The sequence below is a fragment of the Lutra lutra genome, chromosome 15 (genome assembly GCF_902655055.1).
Source record: "Lutra lutra chromosome 15, mLutLut1.2, whole genome shotgun sequence".
NCBI classification, from domain to species: Eukaryota; Metazoa; Chordata; class Mammalia; order Carnivora; family Mustelidae; genus Lutra; species Lutra lutra.
Window position 1 is genome coordinate 21,897,448 of NC_062292.1, and position 20,466 is coordinate 21,917,913.

A 20,466-nucleotide genomic window follows, 5' to 3' on the forward strand; every position below is an offset into this window, starting at 1 on the left:
TACTGTAGTTTATTAATCCATTCAGCTACTGAAGGATATCCTGGTGCTTCCAGATTTTAACAATTACGAATAAAGCTTCTATCAGGGTTTTTTCCTAGAGGCAGAAATGGTGGATACAAAACTGAATGCCTATCAGTATAGAAAGAGGGAATGAATTATCCACACCATCAAGTATGGTGCAGCCATTATAAAGAATGGAATGCAGCTCAACTGTATTCTTGCTGAGTTGTTCAGTGAGAACAAGATGTAGAAAAGTGTACATAACTTGTGTGGAAAAGATTATGTGGCCAGAAAATCAATAACCGAAGATAAAGGAAATGGATTTATATATTTACATAGAGATATATATGTAGAGATATGTTAATATTTATACTAGATTGTCAGTGCAGACTGGCTTTGGTGGGCAAGAAGGTGAAAAGCGATAAAGGAAGCCAAGAAAAAAGAAAGAAGAAAAAGCTACATTAAGAAAATATTTTTAAAGTATATAATGACATGTATGCAGTTGTAGTAACATGTAGATTTTGAAAGATTAAAAGAGCTCATGCACCTGAAACTAATATTACGGTTTGTTAACTAACTGGAATTTAAATAAAAACTTGAAACACTTTTTTCAAAATAAAAAAATTAAAGAGCTCAAATAGAATACAAGTACAAAATAAGACACAGGCAATCTTCTGAGTTTGGGAATGTAAGAGGGGGATGTGGAGAGCCTAAGTATGGTAATTGTTGCTTTGGAGGGTTTGAAAAGAATGAATAGAACAGTAGAGAAGTAGAAGGAACTTGAGTACAGACCTGAGAGAGGGATTATGTTAGGGTAGGAAAGATTTGACTGTGTCTGTAGGACTATGGGAAAGATGACCATAAGGAAGAAGGACTTTAAAAATGCAAACACGGAGAGAATTATCAATGGACCACAGTCCTCATCTTGGTGAGGAAGGAAGAGATGGGCTTCAGAACTCAAACACTCAAATAGAGGAACTTTTCTTACATGGGAGAAAAGTTCTCTCTTCCTATGAGACCGGAAGGAAGGAGAGTTTTGGAAAAGGTACATAAAACAGGCAAATGCAAAAGGTCTTTTTTTTTTTTTTTTTTTTTTTTTTTTTTTTTTTTAAGATTTTATTTATTTATTTGACAGAGAGAGATCACAAGGAGGCAGAGAGGCAGGCAGAGAGACAGGAGGAAGCAGGCTCCCTGCTGAGCAGAGCCCGATGCGGGACTTGATCCCAGGACTCCGAGATCATGACCTGAGCCGAAGGCAGCGGCTTAACCCACTGAGCCACCCAGGCGCCCCCAAAAGGTCTTTTAAAAGTGAGGGGAAAACATCCAAACACTTTAACCACCACACCAGGTGAACTGATACAGCTCATCTTCCTGACACCAACTGTCAATGCCAGATGTGTAAAAAAGACAAAAAAAAAAAAAAACAAACAAAAAACAAAAACAAAAACAAAAACAGCAACAACAGGCAAATGCTCACGAATTTGGGAAATTCATGCCTGCATTTTTTTTTTTTTTTATTATACTATGCCCCACATGGTGTTGGGAAGATTAATTCGGCAATAACTGTGGACAAGGAAAAAATGCTAAAGTTGCTGGTGTCAGGCACAAACAAAGTGGTCAAGATCTACATCAGGCTAACAGCAGCAAAAATGGGGAAGAAAGGCCAATTGCAGAGGATACTGCCCAAGACCTTGGCTTTTTTTTTCCCCCCCATCTTCAGTGTTCTAGTCTGCCAGCAACATTCCAGGCCTGAAACTTCCTAGAACCAGACATGGGACCCATCTGGTAGGATAGTTAAAGTAGAGGACTCTTTCATCCACAAAGTTCCAAGTCACAAGGAAATGTCTGCCTTTGAAGAGAGATACGGTCTCCAGCAGTTAATCCAATCAATTATCTGTCGGATCACATGAGAACAATTGTATTGGATTCATTTTAGGAAAGATCTTAAACATGATAATGATAAAAGATCATCAAAATGTTAGACATCTGAAATAAATTAACGCAAGTTTCCTAACAAAATATAATAAAAGTTTCATTTTATTTAACAGATATTAATGAATGTCAAGAATCCAGCCCCTGTCACCACCGCTGTTTCAATGCCATAGGAAGTTTTCATTGTGGATGTGAACCTGGGTATCAGCTCAAAGGCAGAAAATGCATAGGTAAGAAAAGGGCTTTAAATTCAAAGCAATGACATCTTTATAATTTCTAGGTATTTGATCTAATCCACATGCTGTGTCCTGGGCTGGATTCATACATAGGATATCTCTGTCCATCATGTATGTAATCCACGCAAAATCAAAATTGAAACAAATGCTATCCTTTACAGGTTTCATTTTCCAATTACATAGCAATTTTTTAGCATTTCCCTATTTTATTTACTATATTTTTTCACTGAAGCATATGATATACATGACATATATGTGTGTGTATATATACACACACACATATATACACACACACACACACACACTTTCACATACATATTTACATATATTTTTTATTTATTTATTTTTCTAAGAAGTGGTGGTTGGTATGGTTACCAGGTATGTGGACTAATTTTTTTTTTTAAATTTTTATCCTTCTGTTTTAAAAATAGTCTGTTACTATTACTGACTTTGATGGATTTCAACATTTTACCCTCACACAGTGATTATATAATTAACATCTTATCCTTAAAATCCCAAGTCATGGGGCGCCTGGGTGGCTCAGTGGGTTAAGCCGCTGCCTTAGGCTCAGGTCATGATCTCAGGGTCCTGGGATCGAGCCCCGCATCGGGCTCTCTGCTCGGCAGGGAGCCTGCTTCCCTCTCTCTCTCTGCCTGCCTCTCTGCCTGCTTGTGATCTCTCTGTCAAATAAATAAATAAAATCTTTAAAAAAAAAAAAAAAAATCCCAAGTCATGATTTCTTTGGGAAAAGCAGAAGAAATCATTTTCTCAATCTTCATTACCTTTGTTCTTTTATCAAGATGTGAATGAATGTAGGCAGAACGTGTGCAGACCAGATCAGCACTGCAAGAACACCCGCGGAGGCTATAAGTGCATTGATCTTTGTCCCAACGGAATGACCAAGGCTGAAAACGGAACCTGCATTGGTGAGTGCATGGCTATTTCAGTGATTGAGATCCACTTGCCATTGACACACCAAGGAAGGGATCCATTTTTTTCTTATTAAATTTTATTTTTTTATTAACATATAATGTATTATTAGCCCCAGGGGTACAGTTCTGTGAATTGCCAGGCTTACACACTTCACAGCACTCACCCTAGCACATCAATGTCCATAACCCAGCCACCCTTTCCCTCCCCTCACCCCCCAGCAACCCTCAGTTTGTTGTGTGAGATGAAGAGTCTCTTATGGTTTGACTCCCTCCCGATCCCATCTTGTTTCATTTATTCCTTTCCTACGCCCCAAACCCCCCATGTTGCCTCTCAACTTGAAGGGATCCATTTTTAAAACTAATGATTAAAGTACATTTAATCTCACAAGGAAGTTTTTCTTTCCTCACAGGTTGTTTTACTCCCATCTTCTAGTGTGTTTGAGCTGTGGGACCCCAGACTCTATACCAAGAAGTGGAAGCTCACCATGGAAGTTTATTACCATTTTGAGCTCCCATCAATTACACATTCACTTTACACAGTTTAACATCCACATAAATTATCACACATTACGTCTCTGAAATTCAGTGTCTATATGTTAATTTCACAGGTGGTTAAGAAAAGCTTATACATATTTATTTAAAGTTCAAGGTATTTTATTTTAGAACTAAGTATTCTATCAATGTCAAATCAGTGACCACACAAATAAAGTAAATTATATTCTCCCCGTGTTTATTCTTTCTGTGCCAGTCTGCCTTAATTAGCAGAACCATAAAACAAAAATGAAACAGATAGCATTCCTCCTTTCATGTCCCTACAATCTGCTGGAACAGATTGGCTAATTCTACTTTCCTCACCAAAAGAAAATAAAAAATCCTATAGTACAAGGGAGAATGAAATATCATAAAAGAGAAACAAAATTGTACGAGAGCACTTGAAAGAGTGATCATATCTAATAGATGTCATGGCAGTGATCACATTAAATATTGCCTCGAATGGAATGGTAATAATAGGTGGACATGGTAGAAAAAGAAAAGAGAGTCCCCTAGAAGGGGAAAGGGGCTGGGCTTGGAGAAAACGGATTAAAATTCATCCTTCCTAGGTACCTGGGTAGCTCAGTGGGTTAAGCATCTGCCTTTGGCTCAGGTCATGATCCCAAGGTCCTGGGAATTAGCCCCGCATCCAGCTCCCCGCTCAGCAGGAAGTCTGCTTCTCCTGCCCCCTATATCCCCACCCTTGCTTGTTCTTTCTCTTTCTCTCTCTCTTGTTCTCTCTGTACTCTCTTTCTCAAATGAAGAAATAAGACCTTAAAAACAAACACACACTGAGGACATGTGGGGTTTGAAGTACTGGTAAAAGATGGACGTGGAGAGAACCAGCCAAGCAGCTAGAAATGTGGGGCTGTAGATAAGACACAATGCAGTACTATTGCTGTAAGTCTACATCAACAAGCTTACTAGAGTCACTAGTATAACTAAGACAGCCAGAGGTGGAGGGAGTAGAGAGAAGAGAGCTACAAAGCTGAGAACCAAGCCCTTTCCATAGTAGGCCACAAGAGAGGGAAAAGGAGCCATTTAATAATTGGCAGAGCTAGAACTTGAACCCAGGTCTCAGTCACATGGTGAGAAATGCAACCGTTGACAATTCTAAAGACTGTCATTTTAAATATAATGACTTTAGTTTTGAAAGAGGAAGTGTTATTACTTTTTATTGCCTCTGTGTCTATAGATATTGATGAATGTAAAGATGGGACCCATCAGTGCAGATACAACCAGATATGTGAGAATACAAGAGGCAGCTATCGCTGTGTATGTCCCAGAGGTTTCCGGTCTCAAGGAGTTGGAAGACCCTGTATGGGTAAGTTACCAGCAACTCTTACTGAGTAATAGACTCCTAACGTGATTAGCTGGCCTTATCAACTTGATTAGACCACTCTCCCATCTCAAATGTTTTCTTGGAACAATTAGAAAATGTGTAAGTTGGTTTAAGTAATTTATAACATAATTTAAATTACTTCTTAAAGATTTCATATGGAGTTCCATTTGTACTGGCATTTAACATGATAATAATCACCATCTACATAGTGCTTACTATGCACTACACATATCGGAGTGAGATGGCAATATATTACCATGATGAGTTAATTATGAAGGTTCTCTCATCGATGATTTCTCTATGTGCATGGCATAGATGTTTGCACAGATACATTCTAGTTGAATGTGAAGCATAATCGAATGTAATACAAAGGTTTAGGCATGAGGGATTAAAATATGAATGCACAATTTAAATAAATTGATAATTATTTTTTTATCATACATTTAGTGTTTACTATGTGCCTTTTCCTGTGCTAAGAATCTCACTCAGTTCTCCCAATCGCTAGTTTATTTCTATCTCAGTTATAACTAAATGTAAATAAGGCAGGTAATGGACAATTAGAAGAGATCTGTAAGAAGGTAACCATATACTTCTTTTTAATTAATGCACTGAATAATCAAAACCTGAAAACCAACCTATGAAATTATATTCCCCTGGAATATTTAAGGACGGCACCAAAAAAAAAAAAAAAAAATGGTGTGGGCTTTACATACTGGCTTCCAGTTTGCATACTGTGCTTTTAAAATTGGTTTCTTTGGTTGTCTTAACAACAATTTATAACAAATTCTCTCATAAAGACTTAGTTCGGTCTTTATGTAGCCCCTAGCTTAGTACTTTGCACAGAGCAAATGTTGAAAATAATACAATTACTAGAAACACTTTTAAAATAAACACTCTCTAATAGCAGAAGTGCATAACATAGCATTTTAGTGTTTTGTTTAGGTATTGTAATTTATATATAACTTAACATCTTGATTAGTCATAGCGGTGAGCTAGCAGAATGAAATATGTTTATTTGTTCACTAATTTGACTTGAAGTTGAATGTCAGACCTTGGACTGGGAAATACATCAGTGAAGAAGGTAGAGCCATTGCCTTAAAGAAATTGAAAATGTTAATTTTAACCTTTGCCTACTAAAATAACTTTTAATACAAAATTTACTACTTCTAATTCATGTTGCCGTCTTTCATGTCACTGTGGTAATGAATTAAAGAATTTGGTTTTGTTCTCTGGTTTTCATTTGCTTTTCCAATTTACAGGAAAAGTTGGGAGTGTATACTATATGTTGACCCAGGTATTGGAAGAAAAATAATTTTTTTAAAAATTTTATGGACTTTTGAGTTTATATCTTAGTAAATAATTCTTAGTTTCCTTCTGTTTAAATTTTTGTAAAAAAAATGTGCTTAGCTTGATTATTACATAATAATTATTGATTCAAAAGAAATAAAAGAAAAATGTTAGTAGTTATACCAATATTATCACATCTGAAGCTTGTAATTGTATGAAAGATTGGCAGTACTAGTGAGAATGTTGTAATAAAACGCAAACTAGAAATGTGATTGAGCCCTTCCCTCCACCAACAGAATTAAGATCTGCATTAGCTTTGAACTCTAGTTTTTCTGGATTCCAGACCATATTTTCCCATATGACCCTTTATGTTTCTACTGTCCACGAAAAGCAATCTTTAGGAGAAGTCCTAGAACCTTTCTGTAAGTTCATGAATGAATGATTAAAGCTTTCTCTAAAGTTCACAACAATGGAGAAATTACTGTATTCATAGCTTTGGAGGGTAACATAATGTCTTCAGTTTGTTCCAGAGACTGATTCTTGATTCCTGTTTTGTGTGTGTATGTATGTGTTTTTTTTTCTCTTTTTTATGTATCATGGCACACGAGCAGACATTAATGAATGTGAACAAGTGCCTAAGCCTTGTGCGTATCAGTGCGCCAACACCCCCGGCAGCTTCAAGTGTATCTGTCCACCAGGACAACATTTATTAGGGGACGGGAAATCTTGCGCTGGATTGGAGAGGCTGCCTAATTATGGCACTCAGTACAGTAGCTATAACCTTGCACGGTTCTCCTCTGTGAGAAACAACTATCAACCTCAACAGCATTACAGACAATACTCCCATCTCTACAGCTCCTACTCAGAGTATAGAAACAGCAGAACATCTCTCTCCAGGACTAGAAGGACTATTAGGAAAACTTGCCCTGAAGGCTCTGAGGCGAGCCGTGACACATGTGTAGGTAAATGTCAGCCATATTACATTTCCTTCCGGTGGGCTCGCTTATGGGCCAGAGTCTAAGCATAGACACCACACCCGTGGTTGTCTGGGTGCTGTGAACTACATCTGATCTCAGCTCTGGGTTGACTCAAAGTTCCAAGACATTTACTCTGGCACCTAAAACTATGACAAAATTTATTCAAGTAAATGATGTATTTACATGTGTACATTCTGATAATACATTGTTTTGTATTGACCGTTCCTCTCTTTTGATCACTCCTGAAAGTGTTATTAAATCTAATGCTACGTGGAAATAAATTTCAGTGGCATTCAGAATACATTTTTTTAAAAAAAGAAATTATGAGTATTGCCACATAACATACTAGCATCAGATTATGGCTGTCCTTGCTTGATGCCAAAGCAATGGGTTAAAAGTGAAACTTTCAGTGACTCCATCAACTGCTTGTTCTATGGGACAACCAAAACGGTGTTGACTGTTGACCCACACTCCCTGTGGAATTTCTCAGTTTGATTATTTTGTATATATGGAAATCACTGAAAAGATAATGTGAGCCAGGACAAAATTAAGTTGCTTTCGTTTCTCTAAAATATGTGCTTTTGATATCTTTATCTAAACTCATTTACAATTTAATTTGTTTGCAAAAGCAAAGTGTAATTTCCAACTCAATAATTGAGACTTTGTTTTCAGTTAAGTTGCAAACATTACCATCTGTCATTCATTTAATTCAATTTTCTGTGAGCGTCCACAGTTTGCATGCCATTGAGCTACATGCCAAGAGAAATTAGCAAACACAAATTAGCCCCACTTTTGGTTAGATGACAGAAGAAAACAAGGAAGAGAGGGAGGAAGGCAGGAAGAAAGAAATTTTGTTTAAATTTTAAGACCTCTACTCCAACTTGATTTTCTTGCATTTTTCTTAAGTACTCTGAACTTCCCTTATTCTTGCCAAAATATACTTTGTTACACATTTCTTATAAACATTTAAAAAATGTCTTTTTCTGACTTCAATTATCATTTTTTTTTTTTACCCTTCACCCCAAGCCTTGTTCCGCATCATTATCGTCTCAGACGTGCTTCCTTAATTACTCTTCCCTGGACCCAGACTCCCAAAACCTTTATCAGCTGGACTCACTGGATTCTTTAACTTTAAACTTTTCTCCTTAAGTCTATATTTTCCCAGAGCTTTTCTCTCCACCTGTCTTGATGTACCTGAAGGTTAATATGATGCACATGCACTTCTCCCTATGATCAGTCTTAGAACTGTCAGCAAAGCTAGTTCCTTTTACCCTTTGAATTTCAAACATTAATGCCTTCATCACCAGTTCTCTACCTTTAGTTCATATGGTCAAATACTGCTGAATTCCTAACCCTATGGACCCCACAATCCTTACAAGGAAGTCAAACACCACTCTCAACCTGCTCCAAACCTTTCTGAGCATTGGTAATTTTTCATGCCCAGGATTTTGACCTCTTTGTTAGTTAAAACTCTTCACCATTTTTTAATTGATAGAATTAAAATTTGACATGTCTTTCAAAGTTTCTTCCAAATAGTCATTCCCACTAAGGGGTTTCATCTCCAATTATTGTCCCACTCTCTGACTTCATCTTAGACAAGCTCTTCTCTTCTACCTGTCCCAAACCCTTGTTTATGTGGTGACACGTGAGTTAAACCATACCCCCAACATGGTACACCATCATGCTGATTTCTTTTAAGAAGGCATTCCTGATTAATAACCCCATTCTCTATTTATTCATCACTATCTAAGCTCTGAAGTTTCACAGTAGAGTCTTATAAATGTATTCTGTGTCTGTGTTTTTGTATTACACTAATATCATGTTCATAAGAATTATCCTCCCCAAACCATTGGCTTGAAGCACCTACTATTTCAGAGAACCAATCTTGGAGAATCTGAAGTAAACTTCCATATCTAGTTGATTACTGGATGTTTGAACTTTATTTGGAGGCAGTTAATAGACTTTTAGAAATATTTCTTAAAATATGGTGAGTATTTTGTAGCATTCATACTAATAAAGAAGTTTTCACTAAGATTGCAGACAGCTTTGGAATTATGCTACGAGCAACTTGCAAAAAACACCAAATGCCTTTAATTAACCATCTGGGATAGACAACTTACAAAAGATTCCAATCAACACTCTGCAGTCTTATTAGACTTGGGCAAAATTGGGCTTTTTAAGGAAATTATTCCAAAGCTTAACAGGAGAAATGAACACTGTGTTGCCTCTGAATACCGAAATTGCACTTGGGGCCACATTGAAATTCCTGCTCTGGGAAGAGTGAGCTGACTTATTGGAGTTCCACAGCACTGACACTGCTGGGATGATTTTGTGTGGAAGCAGATAGCAAAAGGAAAAAGTAAAAATAACACACAAGTTGAATAAATGCTTTGGTTCACAGTGGGGTAAAAACAGTAAGAGATATTTGGTGAGTGTTCATCATGAACAGATTTTGAATCTTCACAGTTACATTCTGAGCATATGCAAAACATGTACAATGAAACATCCCTTTGCTCTGAGTCACAAGTTTTCTCCTTGTCTTCTCTTTACCTCCACCCTACAGCCCCCCTGCTCCCACTTCATGTCATATTCTCTTTTCATTCTCCCACTGGTTGGTGGGACTCTGAACCAATTCTAACATTAGTCTGAGCAAAACACAACTGGGGTAAGAAATCTGAGGTGCTCCAAATCATATCCCTTGTCCTGAAAGCAAATGGCAATGTTTAATCATCACCCATTCTCCTCTCCTATTTATTGCTACTTTCTTGGCTTTGTTTAATACTAGCAAATAGATAGCTCTTAATGATAAAGTGCTTTCCCATATATTATGTTCTATGGACCTTCCAACAAATCTGTGCAGTGGAGAGATCATATCAGTGAGTCCTTTGATAAAGAATTGACTGGGACCTTGAGAAATAAAGTGAGCTGCCCAAGGTGTCCCATCAAGCATAGATACGTTGCTGCCGTTAGTACTTTAAAATTGTATGAAGTTTGATGAATATCCTTATCACAAAATTAAAAACACCTCCACTTGATATCTCTGTATGGGAAAGCAATGCATGGATGTCGGGAGCAGGGGTAAGGGAAAGAGAGAGGTGGGTAAAGTTTAAATAAAATAAAAAGATTCCTTGTTCCAATTAACCTCAATAGAAACTGCCTTTTTGGTAAATTCTACTATTCTGTTAAGAGTTCAGTACTTTGGTGGTTTAGGATCTTGTATAAATCTGTTCCATCTGCCATGCCAGGCTTGCTTAACTCGTATAGAAATTGGCCAGTTTGGGGCTTCAGCTCATATACACTTACACACAGAAGAGATGTTCATATTTTGTGAAATAGTACAGTTGACGTTGGGTTCATTAAAAACAGATCCTGATATAAAACAGCTCTGAGCATGTTTAAACACACAAGTGTAAAATCACCAAGAAGTTTTTCTATCGTGTATCAACAACTTGTGTGTAATTGGTTCTGTCAGTAGTTTCTGCCTTTTTTTTTGCATGGTTGTACACTCTGCTTTCTTTCTGCACAGATATTGATGAATGTGAAAATAGAGACATTTGCCAGCATGAGTGTAAAAATACCTTTGGGAGCTATCAGTGTATCTGTCCACCTGGCTATCAACTCATGCTCAATGGAAAGACTTGTCAAGGTGAGAAAATCTTGGAATGTGTATTATGGCTACTTGACTTAAAACCAATGTAGGAGAATGTGAGAAATTAAGTGTCTTCTTTTTTTTTTAAATAATTATTCTCCTGGTTGCTTTCTCTTCCTTCTCATTCCCATTGGTCATATTTATTATTGCTTTTGTAAGTAGGAGAACTGGAGAGAAAGCCATTAGGCAGAGGGAAAAAGTTGAGAATCATTTTCAGTGTAGTCTTACAGAAGGAGCGAGAATGTCTAAATCAGTTCTTGTTCTATATTTTTAAAACTAAGTGGGAATAGACCTCTTCAAATATCTTTTCAAAATTAAGCCAAGATGGAAAATGAAATAGGAGCAGAGCTCAGTAAATTTACTCCAGTAGTAGGCATTATTTTATTTTTTGTTTTGGCCAACCATGGGTAATTGATTAAATGATCTATTCTTTGAGTCTGCAAATGTTGTAAACATAAGCTAGCTTTGAAGAATGCAAATAATATAGTCTCTTCCCTTTGATATCTTAGTACAATGGAAACAGATATGTAAATAAAAGCATAATATACAGGGTTGTAGGTACTATAAACAGAGTTTGGGACAATGTGTAGTGATGGTAGAAAGAAAAAAACTATCAATCTCAATATTACCTTCTTTTTTTTTTTTAAGATTTTATTTATTTATTTGACAGAGAGAGATCACAAGTAGACAGAGAGGCAGGCAGAGAGAGAGAGAGAGGGAAGCAGGCTCCCTGCTGAGCAGAGAGCCCAATGCGGGACTCGATCCCAAGACCGTGAGATCATGACCTGAGCCGAAGGCAGCGGCTTAACCCACTGAGCCACCCAGGCGCCCCTCAATATTACCTTCTTTACAAAAAAATGTGAAAGGGACATTCTGCTTTGATAAGGTATATTATATTGCAATGCATACTTAGATCAAAAAGAAATAAGAACTTATCTAAATCTTGAAAATTTTATAAGAATCCCCTCAATTTTGTGGTCAAATCAAAAGTATTATATAGGTATTAACAAGACTCTGAATTCTCGTAATTTCTGTCACATACAACCTTTATCCTTTCCTAAAGCATATCAGATAGAGTGCTTTATCAGTAATAACCAAATTAAACTTGCCTTCTCTGGGGATTCACAGAAGACTTGCTAGGATGCAGGTCATGGAAAGGGTGCTCCAGGAAGCAAGACCCGGATGGACGATGGGATCACCTGACTACCATGACCTGTCCCACACCCATTTACCCGTTCCCTCCCTGAGAGTCTCCACTGGACCACATGGACTGGAGAAGTAAAGTGAACACCATAATAACCTTCACTCCCAGTCATCTGTCACCAATGCTTGTTAAGAACTTATCCTATGCAGAACTTTCTACTGAGATTTGAAGTATGAGAATAACACATTGACTTTGTAGTTATGTTTTTCCAAAGCAATTATTAACTCATTTTAAGCAGCAGTACAGATATGTCAAGGGCAATAATTTGTACCCATTCTACAAATAATAAGATGAATGTGCTAGAACAATTAAGAACAAGGGTCGGACTTGATCACAGATCTCATAATGTCTAGAGTGGTCCTTTGTCTCTCCTGTCATGCTGTGAACACCAGGGTCATTGTACTGTGGCAGCAGGGTGAGGTGAGAGCATTTACGCTGTCCGTGCTTTATAACTTTCCCCGGGGCGTCACCCCAAGAATCCTCTGAAGAGGTGGCAATACCCAACATCAACACTACACTTCCTGTGAGTGCACCAGGCACCAAGGAAGGAAGCGTTTGGAACAACCAACCAAAGTACAAAAGCCTTTAGCCAGATTTTTAAGTGCTATATTATGTTATCTCCTCATTAGAGGATTTTTCTTTTTTTCTAAATTAAGCCATTTTGTTCCTTGATTGCCCTGGCCGTTCATTCAGTTCAAACATTTTTCAGTTTTCAGTTGGGCTTCGGAGAATGGAAAATAATGTGAACAAATCAGAAACAGGTGTCACTTGAAATGTTTGCGATTTTAAATGGGTTACATATTTTTGTGGTTTTTAAAAAAGACTTGAGAGAAAACAATTACATCTTTTAAAGCAGTCTTTAATCTGAAGAATAACTTGCAGTCTTTTTATAGCTTTAGGAAGTGTTTCGGGCATTCATGAGAGGAAAAAAAGTTGATTTCCATTTACATGTGCATTTTTGAAGCTTTATACATTAGTGATACAAATGTCAGTGACAAAAAGGAAATTAAAGTGAATTTGACATTGAACAAGGACAGAGACTCTAGTCAAAAGTGGAAGTCGGCAGACTACAAGATGAGAAACAAAAACATGACTGATCATGATTTGCCCAAGAAGCAGAGAGGAGAAACTGGAAGATCTTTCTGCTAATTTTAAGCCCCACTAATCTAATTCTGAACATTTAGAAATACTTTATTGGCATTGCACTTGAAATGAGTGTTCTAATCTATCCAAGGTTTTAAAAAGTAATCCATAATGTTATCAAGAATCTAAATTATTCTCTCTATAAGATAAATGTTTCAGGTATGTTTATTCTAAATTATTGTATAATGTATCCAGAAGCACTTGGTTAAATGCAGTCGTATGTTCTAAAGCTATTAATATAAAAGCTTTTCAGTTCATCCTGGTAATCTTTTCTTGTAGAATATATAGATTATAAAATGCTTACCCTTTAATTTCTACCATAGTAATTTTCTTATAATATTTAATAAAAAACAGATAGCCTCACATTGTCAGCTAACAGAAGACAGCATGATTTCTCCATCTTTTCCAGCTCCTTTCTTAAAAACCAGGCAGTAGACTAAAGGAGTAGAGTGAATGCCTATAGGGTGCTTAAGCCTGAGGAGATAATAGTAGACAGAAGACAAAAGAAGGCCACCTTCTAGAAGCTCAAATACTTAAGAAAGCTTTTCAGTGGGAAGTGTTCATTATTATGGAGCAGAAGGCAAACACTTTGAATATTAGACTTTGATATATTTTTGTAGACTCATATTCAGCCATTGGAAATCTGTGAAAGATAGCTACACTTTTTTTTAATGATTTTATTTATTTATTTGACGCACAAAGAGAGCACAAGAACTGGGAGCAGCGGGCAGAGGGAAAGGGAGAAGCAGTCTCTCCGCCAAGCAAGGAGCCTGATGTGGGGCTTGATCCCAGGACCCTGGGATCATGACCTGAGCCGAAGGCAGATCTTAACTGCCACCCAGGTGCCCCAAGATAGCTACTCTTATTATGCACATAGGCATGTGTCCAGATTCTGGTCTCCATGCCACCATTTCCATGGGCCCCTGCAGCCCACTGGCCTTCATGTGCCTGCAGGAAGGAATTCACCATAAAAATAAGAGCTAAAATGAAATTTGGTAGATAAGTATGAAGGGGATGTTTTTTATGAGGAAAAAAAAAAAAAGAAGATAAGGCTAATTACATTTCTTTCACATTTTCCCAAAGGGCTTTTCACTTCATTCTGAGACAATCTCATTTTGCCAAGGAGATAATGCCCTTCTGACAGATAAAATCATAATTAGAACTTGGTTCACAGAGACAATAGGCAAGATTTAACTGAGATATAAATTTGTTTCACACTGTGTTGTATTCCTGTAGGAAAATTAGTCCTAATATAAAACTAGTCATACAAAGCACATTATGTTATTATCAGCACATCTAAGTAACTAAAAAGCCACGTAAGTGATTTACTCCATATCACTCTAGCTCAGTGTCTTTTTACATTGTGCACACTATTAGCAAGTTTAAAGTAAATAATCACACTGCATTTCCTTAGAAAACAGAATATATTTGAAACCAAATCTAAAATGCTCAGTTTTGAGATGGTAATGATAAATAATTCAGAAATAAAATTTAACGGGGCACCTGGGTGGCTCAGTGGGTTAAAGCCTCTGCTTTCAGCTTGGGTTATGATCCCAGGTCCTGGAATCAAGCCCCCGCATCGGGCTCTCTGCTCAGCAGGGAGCCTGCTTCCCTTCCTCTCTCTCTGCCTACTTGTGATCTCTGTCAAATAAATAAAATCTTTTAAAAAAAAGAAAAAAAATTTAACATTTATTGTTCATCATTCATATATACTGTTTCTTGGAACTGCTTCTCTCTTTCTTTTGTTGATAGCAATTTTTCAAGTTATTTAAGAATTCACCAAAGAACTTACAACTTTAATCCAAGTCCAACATACACACGATTATGCAGGAACCAAGTCACCTGCTACCATGAAATGATACAATAGTTGCACATGGAAGTGCATTTGACCTTTAGGTCCTGCCTCTGCAGAGGACGGATTTGGGCCCAGTTCATTGTAATCGTTCCCTCCTATACATCAGGATCTATGTTTATTCAAATATCAAAGAAGGAGGAGAATTATAAGTGCCAATAAGCAGCCAGTTGACTTAAGACTTTAAAATAAGTCATCTTAAATTTTTGCTTGCCTACTCCAAAAAAATTTGAAACCTTACACTTCATTCATACATTTTAGAACTGACTTCTAAAGTTTCTTATCATTTAAATTGTCCTAAAGGGTGTGAATTCTGGCTTTGATGTCCATGTGCTTCAAATATATTCTCATCAATACTTTGGAGCTGTAGATAACCTAGTTAATGGGGAATAATCACTATATAATTTAAAAGTCTGCAGTCGCTGTTAAACCAACCAGCTTGACCGTCAGAAGAAGTCTAAGGTCATTTTTCTGTTCAAGTAGAAGTGTTAGTAGGTGTTCCCCTGACAACCAGCTTGCTTCTGAAATCTAATTTACAAGAGAGAGCCAAGACCATTGGTTCGTAGCCATGATGAAATAAGGCCTGCCACTATCAATACGAATAACCAGTTTCTCACCCTTCCTATGTGCCTTGAAGCATTTTACCCCTGAGTATCATAAAGAGACTAGGGATTAGTGGAAACCTTTCTTTTGTAAAGCAGAAGGATATAAAATGGGAATGGGGACAAGAGAACTCCAGGCCACAGGAAGTTCTCAGGAAGAGTGCTTTTAGGAAAGAGAACTTGTGGGAAATAAATTTCTGGATGTGAATGATTGCATGAAATATTTGCCTGCTCTCCTATTACTGGAAAGCTTCCATGTGCCACCAGGGGAATGCAGGTACTGCAGTTGGAAATTATTGCTCTAAAATATGGTTTTTAATGTTAGGATCTCAAAATCCCTTAAAAATGTTGTAGAACCCCATGGACCCACTTCCCAGAAAATCCATCAATTTCAGTGTTGTGCTCTCTGTCTCTCCATCTGTCTTTGTCCCTGTCTCTCTCTCTCTTTCTCTCTCCCTCTCTCTCACGCGCGCGCACACACACACACACACACACACACACACTCATACATACACACAAAAAGATTTTTTTTTTAAGATTTTATTTATTTATTTGACAGAGATCATAGGTAGGCAGAGAGGCAGGCAGGCAGAGAGAGAGGAGGAAGCAGGCTCCCTGCTGAGCAGGGAGCCCGATGCGGGGCTCGATCCCAGGACCCTGGGATCATGACCTGAGCCAAAGGCAGAGGCTTTAACCCACTGAGCCAACCAGGTGCTCCCTATAGCTTTTATTTTTCAATATCCTTTCACAAGTGTTAAAAATTATCCTCAAAGCGCTACGGGAACTAGCACACCAGGTATCAGGATCCCCATTTTGTGGTTGAAGAAGCTTAGGTATGGCTACCAGATTCATCCATGGGGACTTGCCATTACGGTTAAGCATTCGCAATGCCTGCTCTCACTGCCTGCTCTGACCCGAGTTGCTGACGCTGCGTGTTTCTCGTGCTTTTGCTAGATGTTGATGAGTGTCTGGAGCAGAGTGTGCGCTGTGGGTCAAATCGCATGTGCTTCAACATGAGAGGAAGCTACCAGTGCATCGATACCCCCTGTCCGCCCAACTACCAACGGGATCCTGTTTCAGGGTATGTCCTGCCTTCTCTTCTCAGAAATACCTTTTGAAAAGCTTTCTCTCCTCAACCAACAAACCCTGTCTGTTGTCACATGTAGCTCACAGGACGTCAATAATACCAAGGGGTATGTGGAGTTACAGTGTGTTCCTTCTTCAATGAATGGGTATGAAATGAGTTCATCCTGCGGCAGCCGCTGTAGTCTAAACTATCACTGTTGGTTGCCAAGGTTTTCCCGGAGCGTCTCCCCAGTAGGTAATCCGCCATGCCATATCTAGAATTCTGCCTCAGAGGTGAGCATTTTATGGGGTGATAAAACCTCACCTCCTTTGAAATTTCCTAGTTTGTTTGTGTCGCCTCAGGGTTTTAAGAGCTCTCAGGACTCAGAGCATTCCAAGAAGTACCTTGGCTGTAATCGTGATGACTCACCATGACTCCATGAGAGAATGGAGATGAGCAAGGATGAGTCAGCTGTCTGCCTGCTCATATATGGTCTTGCTTACATTCCCTGCTGTCTGAAACACTATCTTTTATGGGTTCTGAATAAACTACTCTTCCATTTTCTCCCTCCTCTTACAGAAATATCATACTCCGTTCAGGTACCAAGCCAACGGGGTGCTTGAAAACAGAGATAATGGTCATCATGACTAGGACCTGCTAATAAAAAGGTGTTTCTGAAACCAGATGCTGGTTGGAGCTCACACTTTGTTTTTCCTCTCAGCAGTGACTACCAAGTTACTGTAACATGATCAAGTGTGGACTGCCCCGGATCCAGCAAAAACCTATTCATAATTGCTTTAGGGGGAAGAGGAAGGGAATAGGAAGGGGAGGGAAAAAATTTAAAAATATTGAAAAAAATTTTTAAAAATTAAAAATATTGACTTAAGAAACATCTAAAAATACTATGACTGAAGAACCCATATCTGTAGAAAATGGTCCTTTGTGCATTTTTAAAACTTTTTTATTCTCCATTACCAGTGATTTCTGACAGAGAATTTAAAAGTCGTGCCTCAAAAGCAGCCAATGTGGGCTCTGAAAAAAGAAAACATAGTATTTTTAATATAAGATAATGTGGAAAACAAATACAGAAGGAAGAGCTTTTTCCCCCCAGGAATCTTCATTGACTTTATATTACTTTTAGGAAAATAAACCAAATATCAATAAAATCTACTTCAGCTTTCAGTTTTAGGACAGATGTTACAATTTAAGAATAGCTTGTATTCCTCTCTTTAAAAACTACCTGTTTCCAGTCTATGTACAGATCCTTCTATTTCCAAAACTAACTTTTCATTTTAGAGTAACCGTTGTGGTACTCATACTTACTTCAGTGGGTCAAACATTTCTGATTTTGCTGAAGCTGAGAGAAAGAGATTGGACTCTGGACCAGCATACTCTCGTAGGCATCTGGCATCTGGTTTGAGTTAGTGGCATAGCACATGGTGTGGGCCTGTTGCTCTCGCCATCAGACTATCTGCTGCCTTTAATGCCTAAGAGTTATCATGGGTCACGGTCACCTGCCTCATGCCCTCTCCTGCTTCCAAGCCAGATAACAATATGCGCTCTGTGTTTTTTTTTGTCGTCCTTAGGTTCTGCCTCAAGAATTGTCCACCCAATGATTTGGAATGTGCCTTGAGCCCATATGCCTTGGAATACAAACTTGTCTCTCTCCCATTTGGAATAGCTGCCAATCAAGATTTAATCCGGCTGGTAGCATACACGCAGGACGGAGTGATGCATCCCAGGACAACTTTCCTCATGGTAGATGAGGAACAGACTGTTCCTTTTGCCTTAAGGGATGAAAACCTGAAAGGAGTGGTGTATACAACACGACCATTGCGAGAACCAGAGACCTACCGCATGAGGGTTCGAGCCTCATCCTACAGTGCCAACGGGACTATTGAATATCAGACCACATTCATAGTTTATATAGCTGTGTCTGCCTATCCCTACTAAGAAGCTCTCCAGAGCCTAATTCGCATATTTAAACTACATTAATCATGAGCATCCAGTCCCCTTCCAGATTACCAGCTCCTGAACAGTTGCCATCTTGGCAACTTGAAAATGGTGCTATGCTCTGTTTTGTGTGCCTTCCTTGGTACTGCTGAGGTATTTTCATGATCCCACCATGGTCATATATTTTGGTAAGGTCTAGAGAAGTCCCTTATTATTTTTCTCTATTTATTACACTGGAGCAGTTACTTTCCAAAGATTATTCCAAAGACTATTCAGAACATCTCACAGGAGGACCTATCAGTGATGTTATAGAGTAGCATAGTAGCTAACTAAGATCATTTTCCTTAAAAAAAAAAAACAAAAATAAAAAAACCTCACTCAAAGCCAAGTGAATTTTTGAGCATTTGGCCATTTTTAGAATAATAAAACTGCTTGCTATGTGTTTTGATCAAAACTTATTAAATAACTTATAAAGATGCTTTTTTTTTAAGTATTGATACTCTATAATGGGACTTCTGCACCTATTTTCACCTTAAGAGAAAAAAGAAACACCGCTCATTTAGAAATATAGTATGGCTTCTAGAATGTTTCTTTGATACCAAATAGTGTTTGCGTGGACTGAGCATCCAAAATAAGGATATTATTTTCAGTGATTTTGTGAAATGAGATGAACCACTTATGATAATAGAAAAAAATATATTTCTTTGTCCTCAGATGATTGTTCATGTCAAGGATCTTTGATATAACCTTCTTTCCCATTGGCTCCATAACTTTTACATTCCAGCATTTTATTTTCCTGTCAAGTGAAAACAACTTTTACAAATACCAATGAGACAGTTTTCTTTGTTTTTCTTAAAAACCTTCTATGTTCAAATTAGCATAAATGTTGAACGTCAATACACTGTACGTGGTGGTAACAGACTCTGGAAGCAATTGCCAAGATGTATTCTATTTTTATGAAATGTATATATATTACCTTGGTGTATTTTCTATATAATATCTTGATGGACTTTTTATATAATTATTTTATAAAACAAAAAACAATGTTACAGTCAAACCAGCCTGAATAAAATTTTCACATCCCTTTTATTAACCTTTTTGAAAACTTAAAATTTGTTTCTTTATAGCTATCCTAGGTGTGAAGATAGTCACATATACACACCTATCTGCATCTACCATACATAGCCTGACTGAAACAGACTTTAAATGGATTCTCTGAACTGGGTCTGAGTTAACTTTAATTGGTTCTGTGATACAGTCACATTTAATGGAATTAATAACCTGTCTCAAGTGGTAAAGTGAACTCTGTTCATGGGATACAGTGCCAAAACAGTACTTAAATTCCCACCAGTAGTGGTTGCTTGCTTGTAAGTATACTGGAGAATATGGAGAAAGAAAATAATGAGTTGAGGGCTTTAAATTCTCAACTGAAGTTCTGCAAAAAGGATATAAAGTTGAATGATGATCTGAGGGAAACCCTTATTTCCTAGAACTGCAGCACCAAGTTTTCTGAAAACCAAACCAAAGGTCTAACTCTGACAGTGACTGGATTACAATACAAATTTAGTTCCTAATCTCACAGGTTCTCTTGTGTTAAAGTTAGAGCACTGATTGAAAAGGAAATATGATGGGGCGCCTGGGTTGTTCAGTCGATTAAGCGTCTGCCTTCAGCCCCGGTCATGATCCTGGGATCCTGGGATTGAGTCTTGCATTGGGCTCCCTGCTCAGCAGGAGTCTGCTTCTCCCTCTCTCCCTCTCCC

General features: G+C 37.8%; 1 protein-coding gene across 2 annotated transcripts in view; it reads left to right on the forward strand.

The window, feature by feature from the left end:
- Window positions 1-19,191, forward strand: part of HMCN1 (hemicentin 1) — a 477,402-nt gene extending 458,211 nt beyond the window's left edge. The window contains exons 101-107 of one of the 2 annotated variants that reach the window (XM_047705087.1): window positions 2,049-2,162; window positions 2,969-3,094; window positions 4,827-4,955; window positions 6,872-7,222; window positions 10,764-10,883; window positions 16,642-16,768; window positions 18,340-19,191. In XM_047705087.1, coding sequence (XP_047561043.1) covers window positions 2,049-2,162; window positions 2,969-3,094; window positions 4,827-4,955; window positions 6,872-7,222; window positions 10,764-10,883; window positions 16,642-16,768; window positions 18,340-18,706 — 1,334 coding nt within the window. In that variant the 3' untranslated portion in view covers window positions 18,707-19,191. The remainder of the gene's footprint in view (window positions 1-2,048; window positions 2,163-2,968; window positions 3,095-4,826; window positions 4,956-6,871; window positions 7,223-10,763; window positions 10,884-16,641; window positions 16,769-18,339) is intronic. The other variant, XM_047705088.1, reaches the window with a different exon arrangement.
- Window positions 19,192-20,466: the final 1,275 nt, after the last annotated feature.